This window comes from Mollisia scopiformis (assembly GCF_001500285.1).
Source record: "Mollisia scopiformis unplaced genomic scaffold LY89scaffold_12, whole genome shotgun sequence".
NCBI classification, from domain to species: Eukaryota; Fungi; Ascomycota; class Leotiomycetes; order Helotiales; family Mollisiaceae; genus Mollisia; species Mollisia scopiformis.
The window spans coordinates 1438823-1456707 of record NW_017263592.1 but is presented as its reverse complement, the minus strand read 5'-3'; the positions used below and the strand labels follow the sequence as shown (position 1 = coordinate 1456707).

Here is a 17885-nt window from a genome sequence, read left to right as displayed (position 1 = left end):
ATCGTATAGTAGGATCTTCCTAACTGTGCTGTCTCCTAGGTGGTAGTAGCCCTGGAGCTGTTGCAGGCCTATTTTAGCGAATTTGAAGAGCCGGCGTATGCCCTCTTTGTGCTTAGTTCTGATCTCTGCACCTGGGAGACGTGGAGACATAGGTGGAGTGGTAAAAGGATCCATAATGGTGGAGTTGTTGATAGTTTAGTCCTAATGTGAAGAGTTTTAATTTCGAGGTTCTACAGCCTGAACGCACGGACTTTTGTCCCCATGTTCGTTAGCTTCATACCGAGTCCCGAAGTTGGCGAATCATTGCAGACGTACCTCGCCACATGACAGTGGAGCATACTTGGGTGGACTGTTTTCATCTGTGCAGGTCGGGAGGACAGCACATTGTTTGTTGAAATTGAAGCCTGTACCCGTTAGTGTGCAACCATGCACGCGATCAGCCGACCTACCAAAGAAAAGGGGCATCGAAATACGGTCCGCGTTAGTTCGATTCACTTCCACTCGGTGAACTGTACTCTCCCATTTATCGTTGGTGAGGCGGGAAAGGAAATCTCCAATATTCACGATAAGGGTATCAGCAATAGGAGGCGCTTCAATCCATTGTCCATCTTTGTTCAGCACCTGCAAGCCGCCTATATGATCCTGAAACAGAATAGTGAAGCACTGCAGGTCGGTATGGCTGCCCAGGCCTCCTTGGTACAACCCGGACGTCTCCATATTGGTTTTGGTTGGATGTTCAATTCCAGGGTAGAAGTTCAGCGCCATATCGCCAGATGGGTATGTTATCAGGTCATCCATTCCATCCGCTGGCATCTCAAGTGCAACAGCGATTGCTTTGGTCAAATCTCGAGCAAGGTTTATTGTTGCTCTCCAGTATCTCTTGACTGCATCATTGAAGTTTGGCAAGGCAGCGGTCTTGCTCCAGAGCCTTTCATCAGCCCAAATATAGGGTTGAATTTCCGCAGGGAGAGCGCCGAGAGCAATGGGCTTTGGGAGATGGTCGTACATCGGGTCATCATTCACCGAATAATGCCATCGAAATTGTTCCTTAACATCCGGCCCTTCACTGGCATTTGCACGTGCGTTACCAGGTGCAGTCCAACCGTTGTGGTGATTGAAGTTGCTTCGTTCAACCTTCCACTTCTCGTCCATTGGTTGGCGAAAAAATCTATTTTCATCAGTTTGCCTTGACAGAAAGACGGATTGCATACTCAAGAGACTTCAATCGCGCTTCTTCAATAATCTCCCGTGATATGCCATGATTCTTGATGTAGAACACTCCCGACGTCACAGCAGCTGTTTTGATCTCACGTGCAATGCGTTGAATCGCTCCAGTATCGGTGGCGCCCAGCCCTGTCAGATCAATACATGGTATCTCTCCAAATATACAAGGTCGTGGAGGGGTGTCTAAAACTTCTCGTATCGAATCTCCATCAGGAGAGTTCAGGCGAAGTATAACTTTCGATGGCTTTTGGGTAATTATCTGAGACATCTTGAGGACTGCAGACCACCTCCCTGCCTGGGCAGGCTCTTTTTTATGCTGAAGCTGAAGCGCCGAATTTGGAGAGATACACCGAATTGTTTGCACATGAAAGAGCTTGATTCAAGCTCAAAGGTGGGATGTAGCCAAATGATGGCTTGTCTGGGCTCCACTGAAAGTCACCTGATGAAGCTTCTATCGTGCAAATGGTTGCTGCATTGATGTATGTTGCCAAGGTGGAAGGGGCAGGCAGGTCTGCTAGACATCCATTGATGATGTTACTTACTTCTAGTCTAGAGAACTATCTGGACCCACACTCCCATTAATTCATGAGAAGAGAATGTCAGAGATTCTGCATTCGAAGCCGAAGCAACCGCAGCGAAGAGGAAAATGGAAAGGTCAAATGAAAGCAAGTACAGAATGTCTGACGACGAACGGAGATTGGTCACTTAAACTTGGTTCTAACACAGAGAGGGCACAGACTATGAGAAAGACGTGAACGAAACGTTCCTACTTACTCGAGACCTCAAGAACACTTTCATGAACAATCCTTTCGTACATCGGACTGTCACATTTTGGCCATTCTCAGTATGTCTGGGGTGGAGGTCTTCGATTCAGGGTGAGGATTTGATGAGCTGGCAAGAACAAACAAGATTCGAAAGCACGAGGAACTTGCCTTTACAGTCGATATAAGTGAAAACCATGTTACAGTTTAGAGTGAAACGTGAAAGTAACAAGTCCAACAGTAGCTTACCCTGATGTTGAGCGGGACGCACAGGCTGTTTGGGGCTTGTGCCGCATTCGTTTTCGTTTTCGGCAGCATCCTGTCCAATCAGGAACAGTATTTGCAACGCTATAACATTAACCTCGCCTCGCCTTCCACATAGAACGGCAAAGCAAGCGCTGGTTCGTATAAAGCAACGGTGCCCTTCTTACGGACGATGGCGAAACTTTTGCTCATCACTCTTCAACTCAGATGGAGGATTTAAAGAACAAGGTACTGTACACCCCGATCCTGGGGTTCCAATAGTATCCTAAACAATTGCTAGGTAGTCATCGTGACAGGAGCATCGTCTGGCATCGGCCTTGCGACCGTTGAAGTTCTTCTTAAGTCAGGAGTGAACGTATTTGGGGTCGATCTCAGCGCTCCTCCTACGATCTCATCTCGGAGCTTCCATTTCTTGCAAGCCAACTTGACCCAAGTTGATGCTCCCGACAAGATCGTTGAAGCCTGCTTGGCAACTTTCGGGGATAGGATTGACGCATTGCTCAATATAGCAGGAGTTGCGGATCAGAACAATAGCGGTAAGTGTGTCCATCTCCCTGAGAAGAAGTACACTAACTTCTTTTCAGTTGATACGCTCACCGATGGGGACTGGGATCGGATCATCGCAGTAAATTTAACTGCTCCAGTGAAGCTGATGCGTGCCGTAGTCCCAATTATGCTGAAGAATGGAGGCGGGAGCATCGTGAATGTTGCGAGCAAAGCTGCGTTGAGTGGAGCTGTTGCTGGAGTTGCTTACACGGCAAGCAAGCATGGTATCGTGAGTTGGGCCAATCATACATATCATGACACAAACTCATCACTCACAGGTTGGAGCAACTAAGAATGTAGCATGGAGATACAAAGATGAAGGGATCCGATGCAACGCGATTTGTCCAGGAGGTGGGTCATCTTTGAAGCGTCAGAGCAATTACTGATAAAGACCAGGAGTTCAAACCAACATTTACAAGTCCATAGATGTAACGAAACTGGATATGAAGGCCACTGGCATTCTTCAACCAGTCCAAACTATGATGATGCCTAACAACGATTATTCCAAGATTGCAACTCCAGATAAGATAGCAAATGTGTTGCTCTTCTTAACCTCAAATCTCAGTTCGGAGATGAACGGTGCCAGTATGTCAAATCTCCCTTAACTTAAGGACAATTTAGGAGCCAAATGTTCGGAAATCTCTCCCAGAGACTTCGGCTCACGCTGCCCGTTAATGAAGAAGCATACTAATTTATGAATAGTAATACCAGTCGACCACGGGTGGAGCGTCATATGAAGAAAATCATGGCTTGAAAAGGATGGCCTTGACTCGACGGCCGAGTGAACAAAAGATTCAATGATAGACGTAAATGAACGATGAAAGTAAAAATCGTTCCGAAAGTAAAATGCACTTGCATAATGGAGATGGATTGCGTGCAACGCTCAGGACAGTTAATGTGCATCAAGTACTTTCATTATGTGGTTCAGTAAAGGCATTGTTCATGAGCCGAATATTTCCTCCCGACGCCAATGCATTCCCTTTCTCCCAGAAAAGTCCTCCACAACAAAAGAAAGCTATCCAATTTCGTTCCCTCCGAAGTTTTTTACACGCTTAATTATCCGCTAGCGGTCCAACGCACCTCTTGTTGTTCGGCTACAATTGTTGGTCTCCGTCCTTGGGGAAAAATCTGGCCCAATCCTTCACACCTGCAATCATGATCATCTCGGCGATGAGGCAGATAGTGAAGACGACTGTGACACCAACTTGCATGGCGAAGACCTTGAGATAGGCCTTAATCAGTCTGATGCGAGATGCCCAGTCGAAGGTCTTCCATGCATCGAGCATGCCAATGACGCCACTGCCGCCGACGATCTCAGGAACAACCTTTCCTCCAAAGCTGCGGTCGAATGGGACACTGCTCTCATCCGTGTCTGGCAAGAGAGATGCTTGCACACGGACCAAGGTGACCTTAGCTGGAATGACGATCAAGAATGAGAGAGCGAGGCTGAATGCGAGGACGCCGAGACCCTTGCAAGCTGTCGCGGTTTGTTGACCTCCGTTCATGTATGCAATCTCTTTGGGCTTCTTGTCCGTTAGACCAGTAGCCATGGCAAGGTAGACTGGGAGGAAGACGGACAACTGTTCCGCAACAGCCAGAACAGCAGTAGGTGCAGCAACCTTCTTCCACGTCTTCATTGAAGGAATACGACGGAACCATGTCTTGGGGCTCGGCTGAGAAATCGCAATATGGGTCCAGGTGAGGGGAAGAAGCGCGCAGACGACGGTCGCAACACCATTCCAGAAAGGTCTTGGGATGTAGCTTAGAATCGGAAAGGCGCTGAGGATTGAGCCAACGACGCCGATGGCAAAGGTGGAAATGAAATACATCAAGATGCCACGGAAGCGTGCCCGGAAACCACCAAGATGTCTTAATGTTCTTCGGAAGCTGGAGGTAATGGGCTGGGGCTTGACCAGTAGCTCTTCAGGGTCCTTGTTGATCGTAGAATCGGGGTCTTCGGTGGAGAGAGGCTCGAATCCGATGGATTCAGGAGGAGATTCGATCATAATGAGGGTAGGCACAAGCTTTCCGAACGTGTAATCGATCTAGAAGACTATTATCAGCAAGGTTTCCACCATAAGAGACTACTCGCAGACATACCGTAAACATCACGACAATCAAGAGGATGAAGGTGGAAACCAGAATGATCCCACCCCATACTGGAAATTGTGGTTGTGGTTCCTCGCCGTCATTTCCTCCGCCTTGGTTCTGGGTCATGGAGGCATGAGCTTCGAAACCTCGTCGGACGAGCCCCGGAACGATGGTGTTGAGCATGTCGAGATTTTGAGTTTCTTGTGGGATGATGAGCGAGGGATATGCAATAGAGAGTCGATTCTAGAACTTCGTGGCGATGGGAGACGGATGTTTGTATTTGAAGGAGAGGGACGAGAAGGAGCAGCAGGCAGCCGTTGGCGGATCGTTGGTTGGAGTTCGAGGGGTGAGGCGCAGGCGGCGTAGAATACTGGGCGGCTAAACCCCATCTGGTATGACTGCTTATTTTTAGTCAATGCTTTCTGCTCAGGAACAACAAAAATACGAGACGGTGATACGTAGTCCACGCGCGATATTTGCCACTGCAGACCACTCCTTCAAACCTCAATTGGTTTGTAAATTATCTCAGAGTGCATCTTTCCAGCACTTGCACAAGGCAAAATCTTACTGAACATTTTTGCTAGAGCAATGGTGATACAACCGCTGTCCAAGTGGCACAGCAGCACCATGAAACCATCATGGAATTGAGCTTACCCACCCTATACCACATGATGAATGAGTTTCTCTGGTTTTCGCAATTTAAGAACCCCCTCAGACATGTATTGATTGTCGCAGAGCCCGGACTTGCGCGAGTCTGCTATAGTTGAGCATTACGAAAAGTCCTTTTCTCAGTTCGAATTCCGTGTTGATGCTGGGGGTCTTGCCATCCTTAGGTATATCGTAAAGTCAGACGTTCTCACTTTAATAGGGAGAGACAAGATGACAACCGAAGAGTCTCCATCCCCTCTGCTGTGTTCAAGCTCATCAGTAACAATCATAGATTACGAGCTCTCCCGTTCCATGGTGAGTGGTGAAATTTCATCTGCTGAGCTCTAAAATTGCTGGGGTAGTAGCTATTCCCTTCTTCATATTGTTACACCTCATTTACGGTTCTGGTTGGCTGAATAGTCCAAGACAGGGTGGTATATTGAGGTTCGACTGCTGCCGATCCGGGAAGCCTCCGTATTGAAAACGTGCAAGGAAAGACCTCTAACAATTGAAGTCAAGCATGAATGCGGACGAAGCCTATTCACTCGTGGATTTTCAAATCATTGCTCTTAGAGATCTGCATCCTTCTGGTCCATAGCCATGACTGCCCTCTGACCTTTGTGGCAAAGTTGGACACTCCTCCGCTAGCATCCTTTCTTATTCACCAAAACTAGAATTTGAGCTCTGTCATGGCAGCAGTTTAAAAATTCACTATTCAATTAATCATTACGATCCAACACTTCATTTTTGAACTTCTCAACTCCCGCAAACCTCCCTTAGCCGTGCGCACATCCGGTGTTTCTAGGTCTCGACGCACGGTCATACTAGCCTTCCCGATTCTCAGCCTTCCTTCGAGTGAAGAGATCCGAATGGCCTTTCATCCTATCATCTGATATCGCCTTCGAGTTCGGTGCGCAAAATCTGCACGTTTTCTGCAGGTTCCCTTTGTCTCATGCGCTGTGCATGAGACTAGTTTCAGTCAAACGGTGGTACAAGACACAACAAAAGGTATTTTCATCTCCTCGCCCCCTCCATCAACACCGACTCAATCTATTCGTTCTTGTCGGGCGCATCTCAGCATCTCAGCATCTCAATGCATTGATACCACTTTCGCTAAGAACTCGCAAGATACACTGTCGTTCCTTTTGATACTTCGGTCTACTTCGGGATTCTTTTAGTTCAGCTCATCGCAATCAAACAACATACCACAATAATGCCCTCCTTGTTTCTACAAATACTCCTTCTCGCTATCGCGGAATTTACGACAGCTTCTCCTGATGCGTCAGGGAGCTGCGATTCAGGCTTCACCATTTGTGCTCCTCCTGGCGCCTCATCAGCCATCACCCCACAAATCGGCAGCCCAGACTTCCAGAACCTCTTCGTTGATATAATCCAATCTTCCCTACCAGCAAGCAAACGATCCTTACCCCATTTCGTTCGGAGCTCTACTTCACTATGTTGCAATGCTCACCTCTCTTGTCTCATGATGGCAACGCTCGCCTTGCCTTTCTGTTATGACAAATTCACCACGAACTTCTTTCTTCCGGATGGTAGCACTGGAACGGTCGTTGGTGGAGCTTACAAATCCGCTGGAGGAGATGTCGCCAATCTCGAAACTGGAGACTACACTCTTGTCGATGGGCAAACTGGAAACATTTACTCGGCGAACCCAGCTGCCAAACCAAATACCGCCACACTCCCCATGCCAAGTCAATTCACTGCATCTGGCGTGGGCTCGGCCATTCCCATTGCCTCCTTGGGAAGTGAGATTATCCTCACTTATACCACGACATTGCCCGGAACCACCATTCTCGCTTCGACTCTCCCTCCATCCACGGCACCAGGGACTACCAGTACCGAGACTATTCCCCTTCCAACCACTACCACAATCTCTGCTACTGGGACTAGTCCGAGTCTTACCGTAGGAGTTGTTACGTCTTATTCGGTTGTCGATGTGTCACCAAGCACAATTCCGGGGAGCACGCTGTCTGGAAGTACCATCGCTGCGACTGTGGCAACCATTACAACGACCGAATTCAGTGCTTTGCCTGCTTCCTCGACTCCGAGTGCTTCGACGACGAAGAAGAATGGCGGGACTAGGGTTTCAATGAATGACAGAAGATGTTGGGTCATAGGAATCGTGCTTCTATTGCTGTTTTGAGCGCAAGACTTGGGGATAGGTCGAAGTATCATTTAAACTTTTCCTGCTGCGTTGCGTTTCATGAAGATGATTCAAATTGCTCAATCCAAGTCTCGGAATTACTACCTTCATCCTAAACTTCCATGCTAAATCATTCCAATGCTAGGTTGTTCTCATCCGTAGATTTAGTTTGTTCCTAAGGCCGAGTTAGTAAGCTTTGGTAATGTTGCTTTCTCGACAATACAGGTGCCTGAAGGCATAACTTTCCCGAAAACTTGGACTTGATGTGATTCCTAAACTGCAGGTGTTGACAGACAGGAAAGGTGGAAACTTGGAAGAAAGCGATAATTCATTCTCATTCGAAAGACGTATAAGATCAGCTTCATTCAAGTCTTCTTTCCGCGTTTGTTGTGCTATGACATAATATTGCATCTATTCCCAGACAGCGCTCGTAAATGCAAGTACACAGTGTAGGCGAACCCAGATCATCATAGTGACACCACTACCCCTCTTACAGTTTCATATCTTCCTGGTATTGCGGTGCATGATTGTGTCCACCGAACTCCCAATACACATACTTTACAAGCTCTTCTTCACCCCATTCACCTGATTCGAATGCCTCTGCTCTACCCATGTAATTGGTGCCAATAGCAGCGCACCCACAATACACAACCAAGTCGCAAAAATCTGCCAACACCATATGATAGTCGCTCCTCCCGGCCAGAAAAACTTGACAACTTCATTCGATTGGTATAGATCTTCTTGAGACTTGATATAGTATTTATTATCGTCTTCAGCATGGACGAGTCGCAATTTCGTTGTGAGATGAACATTCGATTTGTAGAATGGGACGAAGAAGAGGGAAAAGATTTGATGGATCTCGACGAAGAGGATTTGGGATTTCTGGTTGAATTCTGCTAGTGATTAGCATGCATCTGTGCAACAAGGACATTAGTAGAAACATACCTCCGCATTCAACATCCAGCAGGATACGAGGAGAGAGAATCTTGTACCAGCGATATATCATCCAGATGACCCATCTTGAATTGATTTCTCCTATCAGAGGCAACGAGACATGCGAAAAGCTCGGAACGCGGCAGAGAGGGTGGATGAACGTTGAGTCTGGAAGGAAGTATGTTTCGAGAGCATCTCGCTGATCTGCTGGAGATCCTTCTGTGAGCAGGTGGATAACGTGAGAGATTTGTCTTTCTGTGAGGGAATTGTCAGTCAATTGCTCAATTCTGATCGAGCAGTAAATAGTTTCAAAGCGAGGACGGGCCGTATGCTAGGAGTCGACAAGCTCGAGATTACTCGCAGATCCCACTGTCTCTCTAGAATTGGATGTTGGACAACTGAAACTTACTTGGGTGTTCCATTGTGATTTATTGGCAGCTGTGGTGAATTGATGTCGTTGAGAGCAGTTCCAGGTTGTTGATGATGTCTGGAACTCTCGGGTTGAACTGGGCTGGGATTATTTAAGGTTTGACCCATGACATCACCCCCGGACAATTTTCATGTGAAATTCAGGGGAAAGAACATTGCATCAAGAGCCTCAATTCAGAGCAGAGGATCATATGAAGAGCGAGAAAGGCACAATACATCTTGATATTGGGAAACTATGATTACAAATTCGTTGAGCTAGTGCACTGCGTCGATCCGGCTCTTGAATGTAAGTCCCGCATAAAATCATTGAATTGGCCAAACAATTGCGAGGTATGGATGGTGCAAAAGTATGCCGTACCTGAAAGTCTCACAGAAGGAATCGCTAAGACTGCGCTTGCACATCATTAAAATAGACTCGTTCCTCAATTCTAAGTGGTAAATGTTGTATCTCAACTACCTAGGTTCACATTTGGGTACAATAGCGGGGTTGTCGCCGTGATGCGGGGTAATTCTCAATATCCTCGAGATTCGACTCTGATTTAGAAATAACTTGCTATTTCCTTAAATATTGTAACTCACTTACAAATTAGATACGGACAAGATGCATTTCTCTGCTACCAAACATGCATAGGGAACATAGCATAACGAATAAGTCATTGTCTGTGTCTGGAACCTGACTTGAAGGTGAACTAAGCACTCCGGAAAGTAGGAATACTCATTCTGGTATAATCAAGCTCTTCGTAGAAGAGAATTACTCGTTCTAACAGCAAAACTTAGTTGTGCTACAGAAAAGCCCATTGTCCATGACTAGAACCCGACTTGAGAATTGTTCGAGTACCCAATCTGTGATGAGGCACTAGCCTTGATACTAATCAATATTGTCCTCTATTGTCCAGATTAAGGACCTTGCTTAAGATTCAGACAGATGTTCTTCATGGGAAAGATGCAACTGCACAGCTTACGCAGGGCTCTCAATCGAGTTGAAGTATCAATCTATTCCTTCAACAAATTGAGCTACTACCCATTTAACTTCCTCGACGATCACCTCAGGTTCTGTCAGCTGGACGTCGTGTCCACTCTTCCTCGCCTCCACGTATCGACCCTTACTCGAAAGCTTTCCGATTTCGGACTGCAGCTCGACGTCCTTCTCATCAAATGTCTCCAAGAACCCTTTGAATTTCTCCCTGTCCTCTTCAGTACCATGCCCTCTTTCAATGAGAGCATCATACAACATCCTCAATCCTCGGCCATTTTCTCCTTTGACAACGGACACTGGAATATGTCTCAGCATGTCGACACTTGACCCTTTCTTCTCTGTCAACGACTCAAAACTCTTTTCATACTCATTCCACTCTTTTTCTCCCTGGATTCTATTTCCTTCATCTCTCATGTCCCTCAGATGCCTCTCCCATTCTTCATCATCCAACTTTCTCCTCTTCTCCAGGTCCGATACTTTCAAAAACTCAACCTTCCCAACAACACACCACAAAAAGAAAGGCCTCCAGTCTAACGCATCGAGTGTACGTTCTTGATTGGCTTCCACGAAAACCACACCTGCAAGATCTCCCTCTTTTTTCCTTGCGATGAATTCTCGGGCCAGAATGCCGCCCCAGGAGTGCGCTACTAACACATATGGCGGATCGATACCTGCAGACTGGAGGAGCAAATCGAGTTCTAGCGCAATGTTCTCTGCTGTTGGGGGCAGAGGGGAAGGTTCACTAGGATGAAAGCCGGATCGGGAATAAGTGAATGTTCGTATGTGAGGAGAGAGGAGACGAGTGACCGCGGCCCATGATGATATGGTGGCAGAAAGGCCTTGGATTATGATTGTGACGATGTGGCCTGGATTTCGAGCTGGGCCCGAAGCCTGGAGATGAAGTCTATGAGTACCGACCGAGACGAGCTCACTGTGGGCAGTTGAGGTGAGCCAAGGATTGGCTGTCATGGTGTAGACGCTGGCTTTAGGATGGAGAGCGGGGTCGTTCGATGTTGAAAATTAACGTGTTGGACGCTATAGTCTGCTTTGCTATGTAAGAGCTGAGGCCACGACACACGGCCCACTTAAGCGAGACGCGGTATGCGTCCTCTTTTTAGCACCTCCTTTTTAAAACTTTAATAACTCAACAAATACTTATTCAATCCTTCTGCAATTCAACATGGAAACACCTGTAATACTCAGCTCACCCCTCGAGAAAGATAAGGGAGAATGGCCTACCCTTGCGCGCGCAATTATCCGCAGCTTACAACGACAAGGAAAATCTCAGCGCGAGATCGTCCAAGAGACTCAGGTGCCTAGGAGGACTGTACGTCGCATTCTTAAGCAAAAACACAGCCGCAGAGAGCGTAAAAAGAAGCACTCGAAACCTTATTTGATGTCTATAAGAACGATACGCCAATGCATTCGCACTATCTCAAAAGATTGGTCCTCTCGCAGGATGAACTTTTCGAGCCTCAAAACCCTACTACGGCTCGCTCCCTCTGTTCGAACTATACGCCGAGAACTAGCCCGCGCAGGCTACCGTCGCTGCATTGCATGCCCTCGACCCTATATATCAAGAGTACAAGCTAAGAAGAGGTTGCGCTTTGCGCGGGATCATAGGTGGTGGGGCACATCAGACTATGCAGCTCATAGGGATGATGGCAGGCAAGGAGGGGACTGGAGGAAGGTTGTCTGGTCTGATGAGGCAATATTCGAGACTGGCAAGAATGGCAGGATCTGGGTGACTAGGAGGGTAGATGAAAGGAGGTGCCCTGACTGCATCCGGTTAGTTTATAGGTTAGGAAGGACCACGGTCATGATTTGGGGGGCATTGGGCTGGGACTATAAATCACTATTAGTTTTTATGGAGAAGCTTCCAGAACGCAAGGGCATATGCTCTAAGGCGTACCTTCAGCAGGTTCTTGAACTCATAGTCTTCCCTCTATTTGACACCCTTGGGCCGGAATATATCTTCATAGAAGATGGCTCAAAAGTGCATAAAGGGAATGCCCGGTTGCCAAGACTTTAGCATGGAATCCGCGGGTTCAATTGGCCTCCTTCTTCACCTGATCTGAATCTTATTGAAAAAGTCTGGCGATGGATAAAAGAAGAACTAAAGAAATTGCCTTATGTGCTTAAAAGTAAAGAGGATTTGAAAAGGGAGTTGCAAAAGCTATGGGATCGAGTAGATTCACGTGATTTTAGGCCGTACATAGAGCGTTTAACTTGTAAGATTGAAGATGTGATTGCTGTCCGAGGTTTAGCTACTATTCATTAATTTATATTCAAAATCTTAGAAGATTCCATTAAGAATTGTAGTTATTATAATAGATATAAAACTAGGTGTAATTTTGAGGTTCTCGCTTAAGTGGGCCGTGTGTCGTGGCCTCAGCTCTTACTGTAAGCGCTGTCAGCTTTATGCCAAGATATCGTGCAGTGCTAACTAGTCTCACTAATCATTTGCCAGGTTCTTCCTTACCATATCATGCATGATAGCTCCTAATCAGAAAGCGACTTTTGACTTTTATTGAAGCCGCAAAAGTGGGTGCAGCATTTTGGCTCATTTCGTTCCTGGCACCACGTTACGATTTTATGGCAGGTGCTGAGGATTCTTGTCACTGGAGATCCTTTTATCTAGGTCACAACTTCTTCCTGAGGCTTAGAAATGTGTCCGTCACAATCACTGCCATCAAACTTTCCAGAATCTCGCTGCGATTTTATGGAGTTCGTTCTCAGTGTAGATCCAGAGTACTGGCTCTTCAGCATCGAGGAAGCTTTCTCTTTCCGCAACTTATGCACCACGGCTCTGGCGATTACTTTCTCTGATGCCTCGGAAAGACTCCTCCGTGGCGCAAAGGGATCTGGAGTTTGTCGCTCAATTTTCTCATGCAAGCTTCGAGCCCGAGTGGGTTTGATCTGAATCTTGAGGCGTGTCTTCTCTGCAATGTGCTGGTTTGAGGTTTTGGAAAAGCCTGACCAAGTTTCGTAGCGACTCGTATCTCGAGATTTTTCAGTAGTAGGGTATGATATCCGAGATGTTGTGAATGGAGGTGAGGATGTAGGCCGCGGTCTCTGAGCTGATGGCGTCTCGGGCAACTTTTGACTTAGCGATCCCGATCGAGGTGGATGCGATGATCTTGATTCAACTAATCCCATCGTATCTCTTTGCTTAGGTTCAAATCTTTCATCTGATGATTCTTCCGGGCTCGGAGGGCGGTTTTCGAAGACGTGGGGCTTCGGTAAAACAAAGCCTGCACGGCGTTTCAACGTTCGCTGTCGCTTCAAAGACTCTTTTACAAGCGGCCGACAACTCAAAGGTTGTGGAGAAAGGCTAGCGCCTGGTGCTGGTGCTGGTGGCGGTGTGAGTGGCTTGAAATGTCCTGGACCTTGCCAGACATGTATCTTCAATGACGCTCCTGGTCGGACATACTTCTCCCACATCTGCGGGAGAATGATAGTATGGTTCTGATCCACCATCTGATAGTGGCTCTGATGAACAGCTCTGCCAGTAGGATCAGAACTTGGAAAGGTAGCTTTCATTGCATGATCAAAGACCTAAAGACATTAGCCGGGGTATGAAAATCCTTTGAGTAAAAGAATACGTACGTTCCAAGAGCTACACATATGATATGGTAATTTGTGCCGATCGCCAGTGGTATTGGTGACTGTGACTGAAAGTTCATCTGCAGTGTCTTTCAACTCTGAAAATCCAGAATCACGATTGGGTATACTCGGAATCCTCTGTTGGGTGGATTCAACCGCTTTCCCTTCGAAGACATGGGGTGCGTGCTTTTCATTGATATTGGTATCATTTGGCACGTCGACGTCGAGCTCTCGACCATTCTTCAAAATATCATGAGCCAGATTACCAGACTGTACAAAGCCGACGAAAGAGTACGCTGCATTGTCAGGCAGGATGTCCCAGACAACGACGGGCATGCTAATTAGCACAAGCGTGGAAAAGCTCTTGTAAATACCTTGAATGGTGATGTCCCTGATTCCGTTCGGTGCAGACCTCAGCCATTCAGCCCAAGTCTGCAGCTTCTTACCTCCTCCGCTCTGCCTATCATCGAGCAAATAGTCGTCCTCAAGACGGATTGCCAAAAGAACTTGAGGTCCACGAGATCCCTTTGAAGAGTCCGAGACAGAAGTTGGGGCAGTAGAATGCTCTGAGTTACGTATTGATTGGCTGGCATCCAGCGAGTTTGTGGCAGTCAATTTGAGTGACGGTGAATGCTCAATCCTGGCCACCGCCGAATGAGATAGTTGGGATGGAAGAGGGGCCAGCATGATACTCCTATACGGGGTCTCGTTCGTCAAGAAACAATGAACTGGTGTCCTTCTTTTGTGACATTCATATCTTGGCTGACCGTGTTGATCTGTCCACACGTGGCCATTCTCGTCTCTCAAAAGGCTTGGTTTCCAATTTTTGAGAGAACCAATAATTCTGCCATGGAGCTCTGCAACTGATAATGGTGGACCATTAAAAGCTTCTTCAAGTTCTCGTATCAGAGCATTTGTGAAAGAGTGAGGTCCAACCGCTGGAGCTTCGGTCTCAAACCCGCAGGCTGCAATGACTTCAGTGACACCTTGTCCGCCGATATTGACAGCTGGATGCGACGAGTGGCAAGTGTCGTAGAGAAGTAGGACGTCGGACTCAGCTTCCTCAAATAGTTGCTGTACACCACCTGAAGGTAGCGTTGGCGAATTCGATGTATCGGTCCTAAAGTTTGTCAATATAGCTAAAAAGACATCTCGCAAGGGGAAAACCCACGCGGACCAGATCGGCGGCTCACTGCTTCGGTGGCTCAAGCGTGCGTGTCCAGCGTAATGTAAAATGAATAAAGTTTCAGGTCCATCATTTTCCAGGAATGATAGGATTCGTGATGTAGTCGCCTTCCCTGCTGTCTTCCGGGGTATCTTGAAGCATTGTACGTCAAATCTGTAGAGATTTGAAAACACATATTCCAGACGATGCATCTCTCGGTTCACCCCAAGGTTATCGTCTTCCCAACTCAGCAATAAGACGTGGGCTTTGCCATATCGACTCCTCTTCCGTGTCGGCCAAGCTGCATCGACGGCAGCTTGGAGGTCTGCTGCGAATGCTTCAATTCCAGGCACATGCTCCTCCACCAACCCCACGTCATGAGTATTGAGCTTGATGAACCCATTGTCTCTCAGTTCGTCCGAATGGCGGTCAATCGACGATTCCGAATTAAAGTCGCTTTTAACAGGTCGGCTCAACCTCTGTGTTCGGGCTGAAGAATGCCTTGGAAGGGAAGAAGAAGGCTGAGAGCGTGAGCTTCAAAGTCATGTGATAAGTTCGATTGAAGATTGGTACTCACCAAAGCGTTATTGTTTGGTATCGATCGTGGAGTCGGACATTTTCCTTCAGTAATCTTTGGTATTCTTGATGAGTTGCTCATTTTGTCGCATGTTCACTCAGCTGTGCGGCCTCTCGCATGCCTGCTCCAATGTCTTGGATTTCGGACGCCGCACCTAGTAAATGACACCTTCTGTTGTTCTCCGTGCCTCGTGCGATTTCTCGTGAAAAAAAGATGGAAGACTTAGGCAACAAGGAGGTTGGGGAGTTGTAGATGTCGAAGATGGAGCTGACCGGTGAGCGTATCTGGAGACATGCAGCCATGCAGCCATGCAATGCAGCTTATGCCACCTATCGTGGTTTGGTGCGAAGTCTACATGATGGACAACGCCAGAGCAGTTTATTGAAGGATTCAGTGGAAAACTCGGTCAGGACTTATTGGCACAAGGCTGCGCAAGATTGACGGTCTCTTAACGGCGACCTTGTACCACGGATCTCAACCTTCATGATGGAATGGTGGCAGTGTTGTGAAACAAGATGCTGGAGGCGCTAGCTGATGCAATATTTGAGAGATTGTAGTGTTAATTATTCGAAGAAGTGATCGAAGGTAGAAGTTGGACGACGAGTCCATCAACAGGAGGACTATCCTGAGAGCTGTTTGTTTTATGAAGCGCGAAGCTTGAACACAACACGTCGTTTAGGTCGGGTCGCAGCACTAGATACCCTATAAGTTGGGCGGAAGGCACGATCCGCATAAGCGATCTGAAGCCTAAGACTAGGGCCAGGGATGACAGAGTGCTTGATCATGACAATATCACACACATAGACTTATGACCATCTGCCAGCGTCCTCTCGCAAATAATTAACTGAAAGCAAGTCGATTATCTTCCTGTGAGTGCTGAAGTGAACTTTGGCAAGAGACGATCAATTTAAGCGAGGGAGAAAGGGGGGTACTTTACTTAAAGAGGAGAGAACTGATTCCGCTTTAAAGTACTGAATCACTGACGGACTTTGATTCTTGATACAAATTCTGCTTGTGCACTATCTTCAAGTTGAGGCAGGATGCGTCCATATTTCTGGTAGGCTAACATATGATTAGTGGGTTACACTATAAGTAGATATTTTCCCCAAGATTTGTGCATCACGAGTAAATAATATGGAATCTAATATTAGTGGGTTGCTAACCATAAGACTATCATTTATCATTGTGTTCACATGCTCATTTAGTCACGTTATTGCGGTAATCGGTGTTCCATTCGGGTTCTGCTAGGATACTTTTCACAACAAAGTTCCACCCCACCTGTTCTCTTCCTCCCTGACGCCTCCATTCCCGGTATTTTGGAACCACACGGGCTTCTTGTCATGGTTTGAGCTCGTTCCTGCATCACGACTCTACTCGGTATCTAGGATTACTCCAAGGAAGTTACACCGGATTGTTGCGGTAGATGCGCATGCATTTGTGCTAAAATACCCCACCAACACGCCCTAAACACTCCGTGCACCCCAAAGCCCAGTCCTTCCCGTGAAGCCACCTCTACCATATTTTTTTTAATGCGTCGTAAATCATGACAAGTGCCGTACCGTGGCCCGAGAAAAGTCGTTAAAGTCATCAATCATCGTCATCATCCAGATCATCATCATCATCACCATCATCCCGAAATTGCAGCATGTCGAAGAAATCTAAACACCGAAAACACCGAGTCCCAGGTTCATAAGGTCATCACTCATCAATGCTGCCATTCGCCTATTCTCCAGGCACCAGAACACCGCCATATCAACACCAAGTCCACCTATCTACAACGTTCCAGGCGTGGCTTCATCCGGGCGACATCTAATAGAGTTGAGGATACAGGTTGTGGATAAAAGCTACGATATCTCCTCTCAAAGCCGGGTGTACTGTTTCTGGATTGAACTTCTCCTGGCCACTGAGGATCAGATATGCGCACTGCCCAGCGATAAAACGACGCTGTGGACTACCGACATAACTATTATGGTAAATATAGTGCCAGTAACCCAAGACATCAAAATTATATTGCTCAGTCAATGCTCTCATCAATACAATGGCGGAATCCTCCGCTTGTCTCTGCAGCTGCGGGATCCGATATTTGTCGGCCAGCGTCCACAGCTGCTCAAACTGCTCATAATAGTCCAACGGCTGAGCTACCCCTTCATCAACGTATATTGTCTGGTAATACAGCCAGATGGTGAAGCGATTGAACGTTCTGGGATCGATGTCGAAGAGATCGAACTTCAAGGCTTCGGCCTCGATGTAGTCGCAATGGCGGTGGAGGTCGTGAAAGAAGAGGGAGTACTCGGCGAGGACGCTGAGGGGCACATGGAATGATCGATGCCCCTCACTACCGTGCCCTACGGTAAAGGGTATCGCAGGCCCGCTTAAGGGGCGTCAGCCGTGTTGATGGCGGGGTAACTCAGTGAGTGCATATCTTACTCGAGATAAATCTCCTTTGCCATTGATACTGCACCAAAGGTGCTAAGTGTTGGACTTGGAGGCATTGCTATTAACAT

At 47.1% G+C, this 17885-nt stretch overlaps 10 protein-coding genes across 10 annotated transcripts; 4 read left to right on the top strand and 6 right to left on the bottom strand.

Annotated features, from left to right (window-relative positions):
• Nucleotides 1-216: 216 nt before the first annotated feature.
• Nucleotides 217-1492, bottom strand: LY89DRAFT_734219 (2OG-Fe(II) oxygenase superfamily protein; the record flags this gene model as incomplete). The annotated part of the gene is made up of 4 exons (XM_018219892.1): nucleotides 217-237; nucleotides 316-404; nucleotides 450-1168; nucleotides 1212-1492. The coding sequence occupies 4 exons, from the start codon at nucleotides 1490-1492 to the stop codon at nucleotides 217-219; spliced, it is 1110 nt and encodes a 369-aa protein (XP_018071597.1).
• A 964-nt stretch (nucleotides 1493-2456) lies between these two features.
• On the top strand, nucleotides 2457-3532 carry LY89DRAFT_707503 (NAD(P)-binding protein; the record flags this gene model as incomplete). The annotated part of the gene is made up of 6 exons (XM_018217615.1): nucleotides 2457-2477; nucleotides 2530-2785; nucleotides 2834-3024; nucleotides 3074-3146; nucleotides 3192-3380; nucleotides 3498-3532. The coding sequence occupies 6 exons, from the start codon at nucleotides 2457-2459 to the stop codon at nucleotides 3530-3532; spliced, it is 765 nt and encodes a 254-aa protein (XP_018071596.1).
• Nucleotides 3533-3755: 223 nt separating this feature from the next.
• Nucleotides 3756-5142, bottom strand: LY89DRAFT_685152 (uncharacterized protein). The gene is made up of 2 exons (XM_018215027.1): nucleotides 4896-5142; nucleotides 3756-4840 (listed from the first exon to the last, which is right to left on the bottom strand). The coding sequence occupies exons 1-2, from the start codon at nucleotides 5067-5069 to the stop codon at nucleotides 3890-3892; spliced, it is 1125 nt and encodes a 374-aa protein (XP_018071595.1). The 5' UTR covers nucleotides 5070-5142; the 3' UTR covers nucleotides 3756-3889.
• Nucleotides 5143-6267: 1125 nt separating this feature from the next.
• Nucleotides 6268-8043, top strand: LY89DRAFT_782408 (uncharacterized protein). Its single transcript, XM_018222576.1, has 2 exons — nucleotides 6268-6542; nucleotides 6663-8043. The coding sequence occupies exon 2, from the start codon at nucleotides 6748-6750 to the stop codon at nucleotides 7693-7695; it is 948 nt and encodes a 315-aa protein (XP_018071594.1). The 5' UTR covers nucleotides 6268-6542; nucleotides 6663-6747; the 3' UTR covers nucleotides 7696-8043.
• A 210-nt stretch (nucleotides 8044-8253) lies between these two features.
• Nucleotides 8254-9120, bottom strand: LY89DRAFT_646443 (uncharacterized protein; the record flags this gene model as incomplete). The annotated part of the gene is made up of 3 exons (XM_018211925.1): nucleotides 9038-9120; nucleotides 8641-8883; nucleotides 8254-8591 (listed from the first exon to the last, which is right to left on the bottom strand). The coding sequence occupies exons 1-3, from the start codon at nucleotides 9048-9050 to the stop codon at nucleotides 8254-8256; spliced, it is 594 nt and encodes a 197-aa protein (XP_018071593.1). The 5' UTR covers nucleotides 9051-9120.
• Nucleotides 9121-9810: 690 nt separating this feature from the next.
• On the bottom strand, nucleotides 9811-11061 carry LY89DRAFT_617059 (alpha/beta-hydrolase). The gene has a single exon (XM_018210787.1). It carries the CDS (start codon nucleotides 11000-11002, stop codon nucleotides 10046-10048), a length of 957 nt encoding a protein of 318 aa, XP_018071592.1. The 5' UTR covers nucleotides 11003-11061; the 3' UTR covers nucleotides 9811-10045.
• A 100-nt stretch (nucleotides 11062-11161) lies between these two features.
• Nucleotides 11162-11535, top strand: LY89DRAFT_685149 (uncharacterized protein; the record flags this gene model as incomplete). The annotated part of the gene is made up of 2 exons (XM_018215026.1): nucleotides 11162-11250; nucleotides 11308-11535. Coding segments are annotated over exons 1-2 (160 nt in total), but the record flags the coding sequence as incomplete, so codon positions are not given.
• Nucleotides 11536-12065: 530 nt separating this feature from the next.
• Nucleotides 12066-12314, top strand: LY89DRAFT_585777 (uncharacterized protein; the record flags this gene model as incomplete). Its single annotated transcript, XM_018209340.1, has 1 exon — nucleotides 12066-12314. A coding segment is annotated over one exon (249 nt), but the record flags the coding sequence as incomplete, so codon positions are not given.
• Nucleotides 12315-12374: 60 nt separating this feature from the next.
• LY89DRAFT_685147 (uncharacterized protein) lies at nucleotides 12375-15660 on the bottom strand. The gene is made up of 5 exons (XM_018215025.1): nucleotides 15382-15660; nucleotides 14811-15325; nucleotides 13643-14759; nucleotides 12490-13591; nucleotides 12375-12434 (listed from the first exon to the last, which is right to left on the bottom strand). Exons 1-4 carry the CDS (start codon nucleotides 15460-15462, stop codon nucleotides 12671-12673), a joined length of 2634 nt encoding a protein of 877 aa, XP_018071589.1. The 5' UTR covers nucleotides 15463-15660; the 3' UTR covers nucleotides 12375-12434; nucleotides 12490-12670.
• Nucleotides 15661-17190: 1530 nt separating this feature from the next.
• Nucleotides 17191-17885, bottom strand: LY89DRAFT_669639 (uncharacterized protein; the record flags this gene model as incomplete). Its single annotated transcript, XM_018213114.1, has 2 exons — nucleotides 17191-17752; nucleotides 17809-17885. The coding sequence occupies 2 exons, from the start codon at nucleotides 17883-17885 to the stop codon at nucleotides 17191-17193; spliced, it is 639 nt and encodes a 212-aa protein (XP_018071588.1).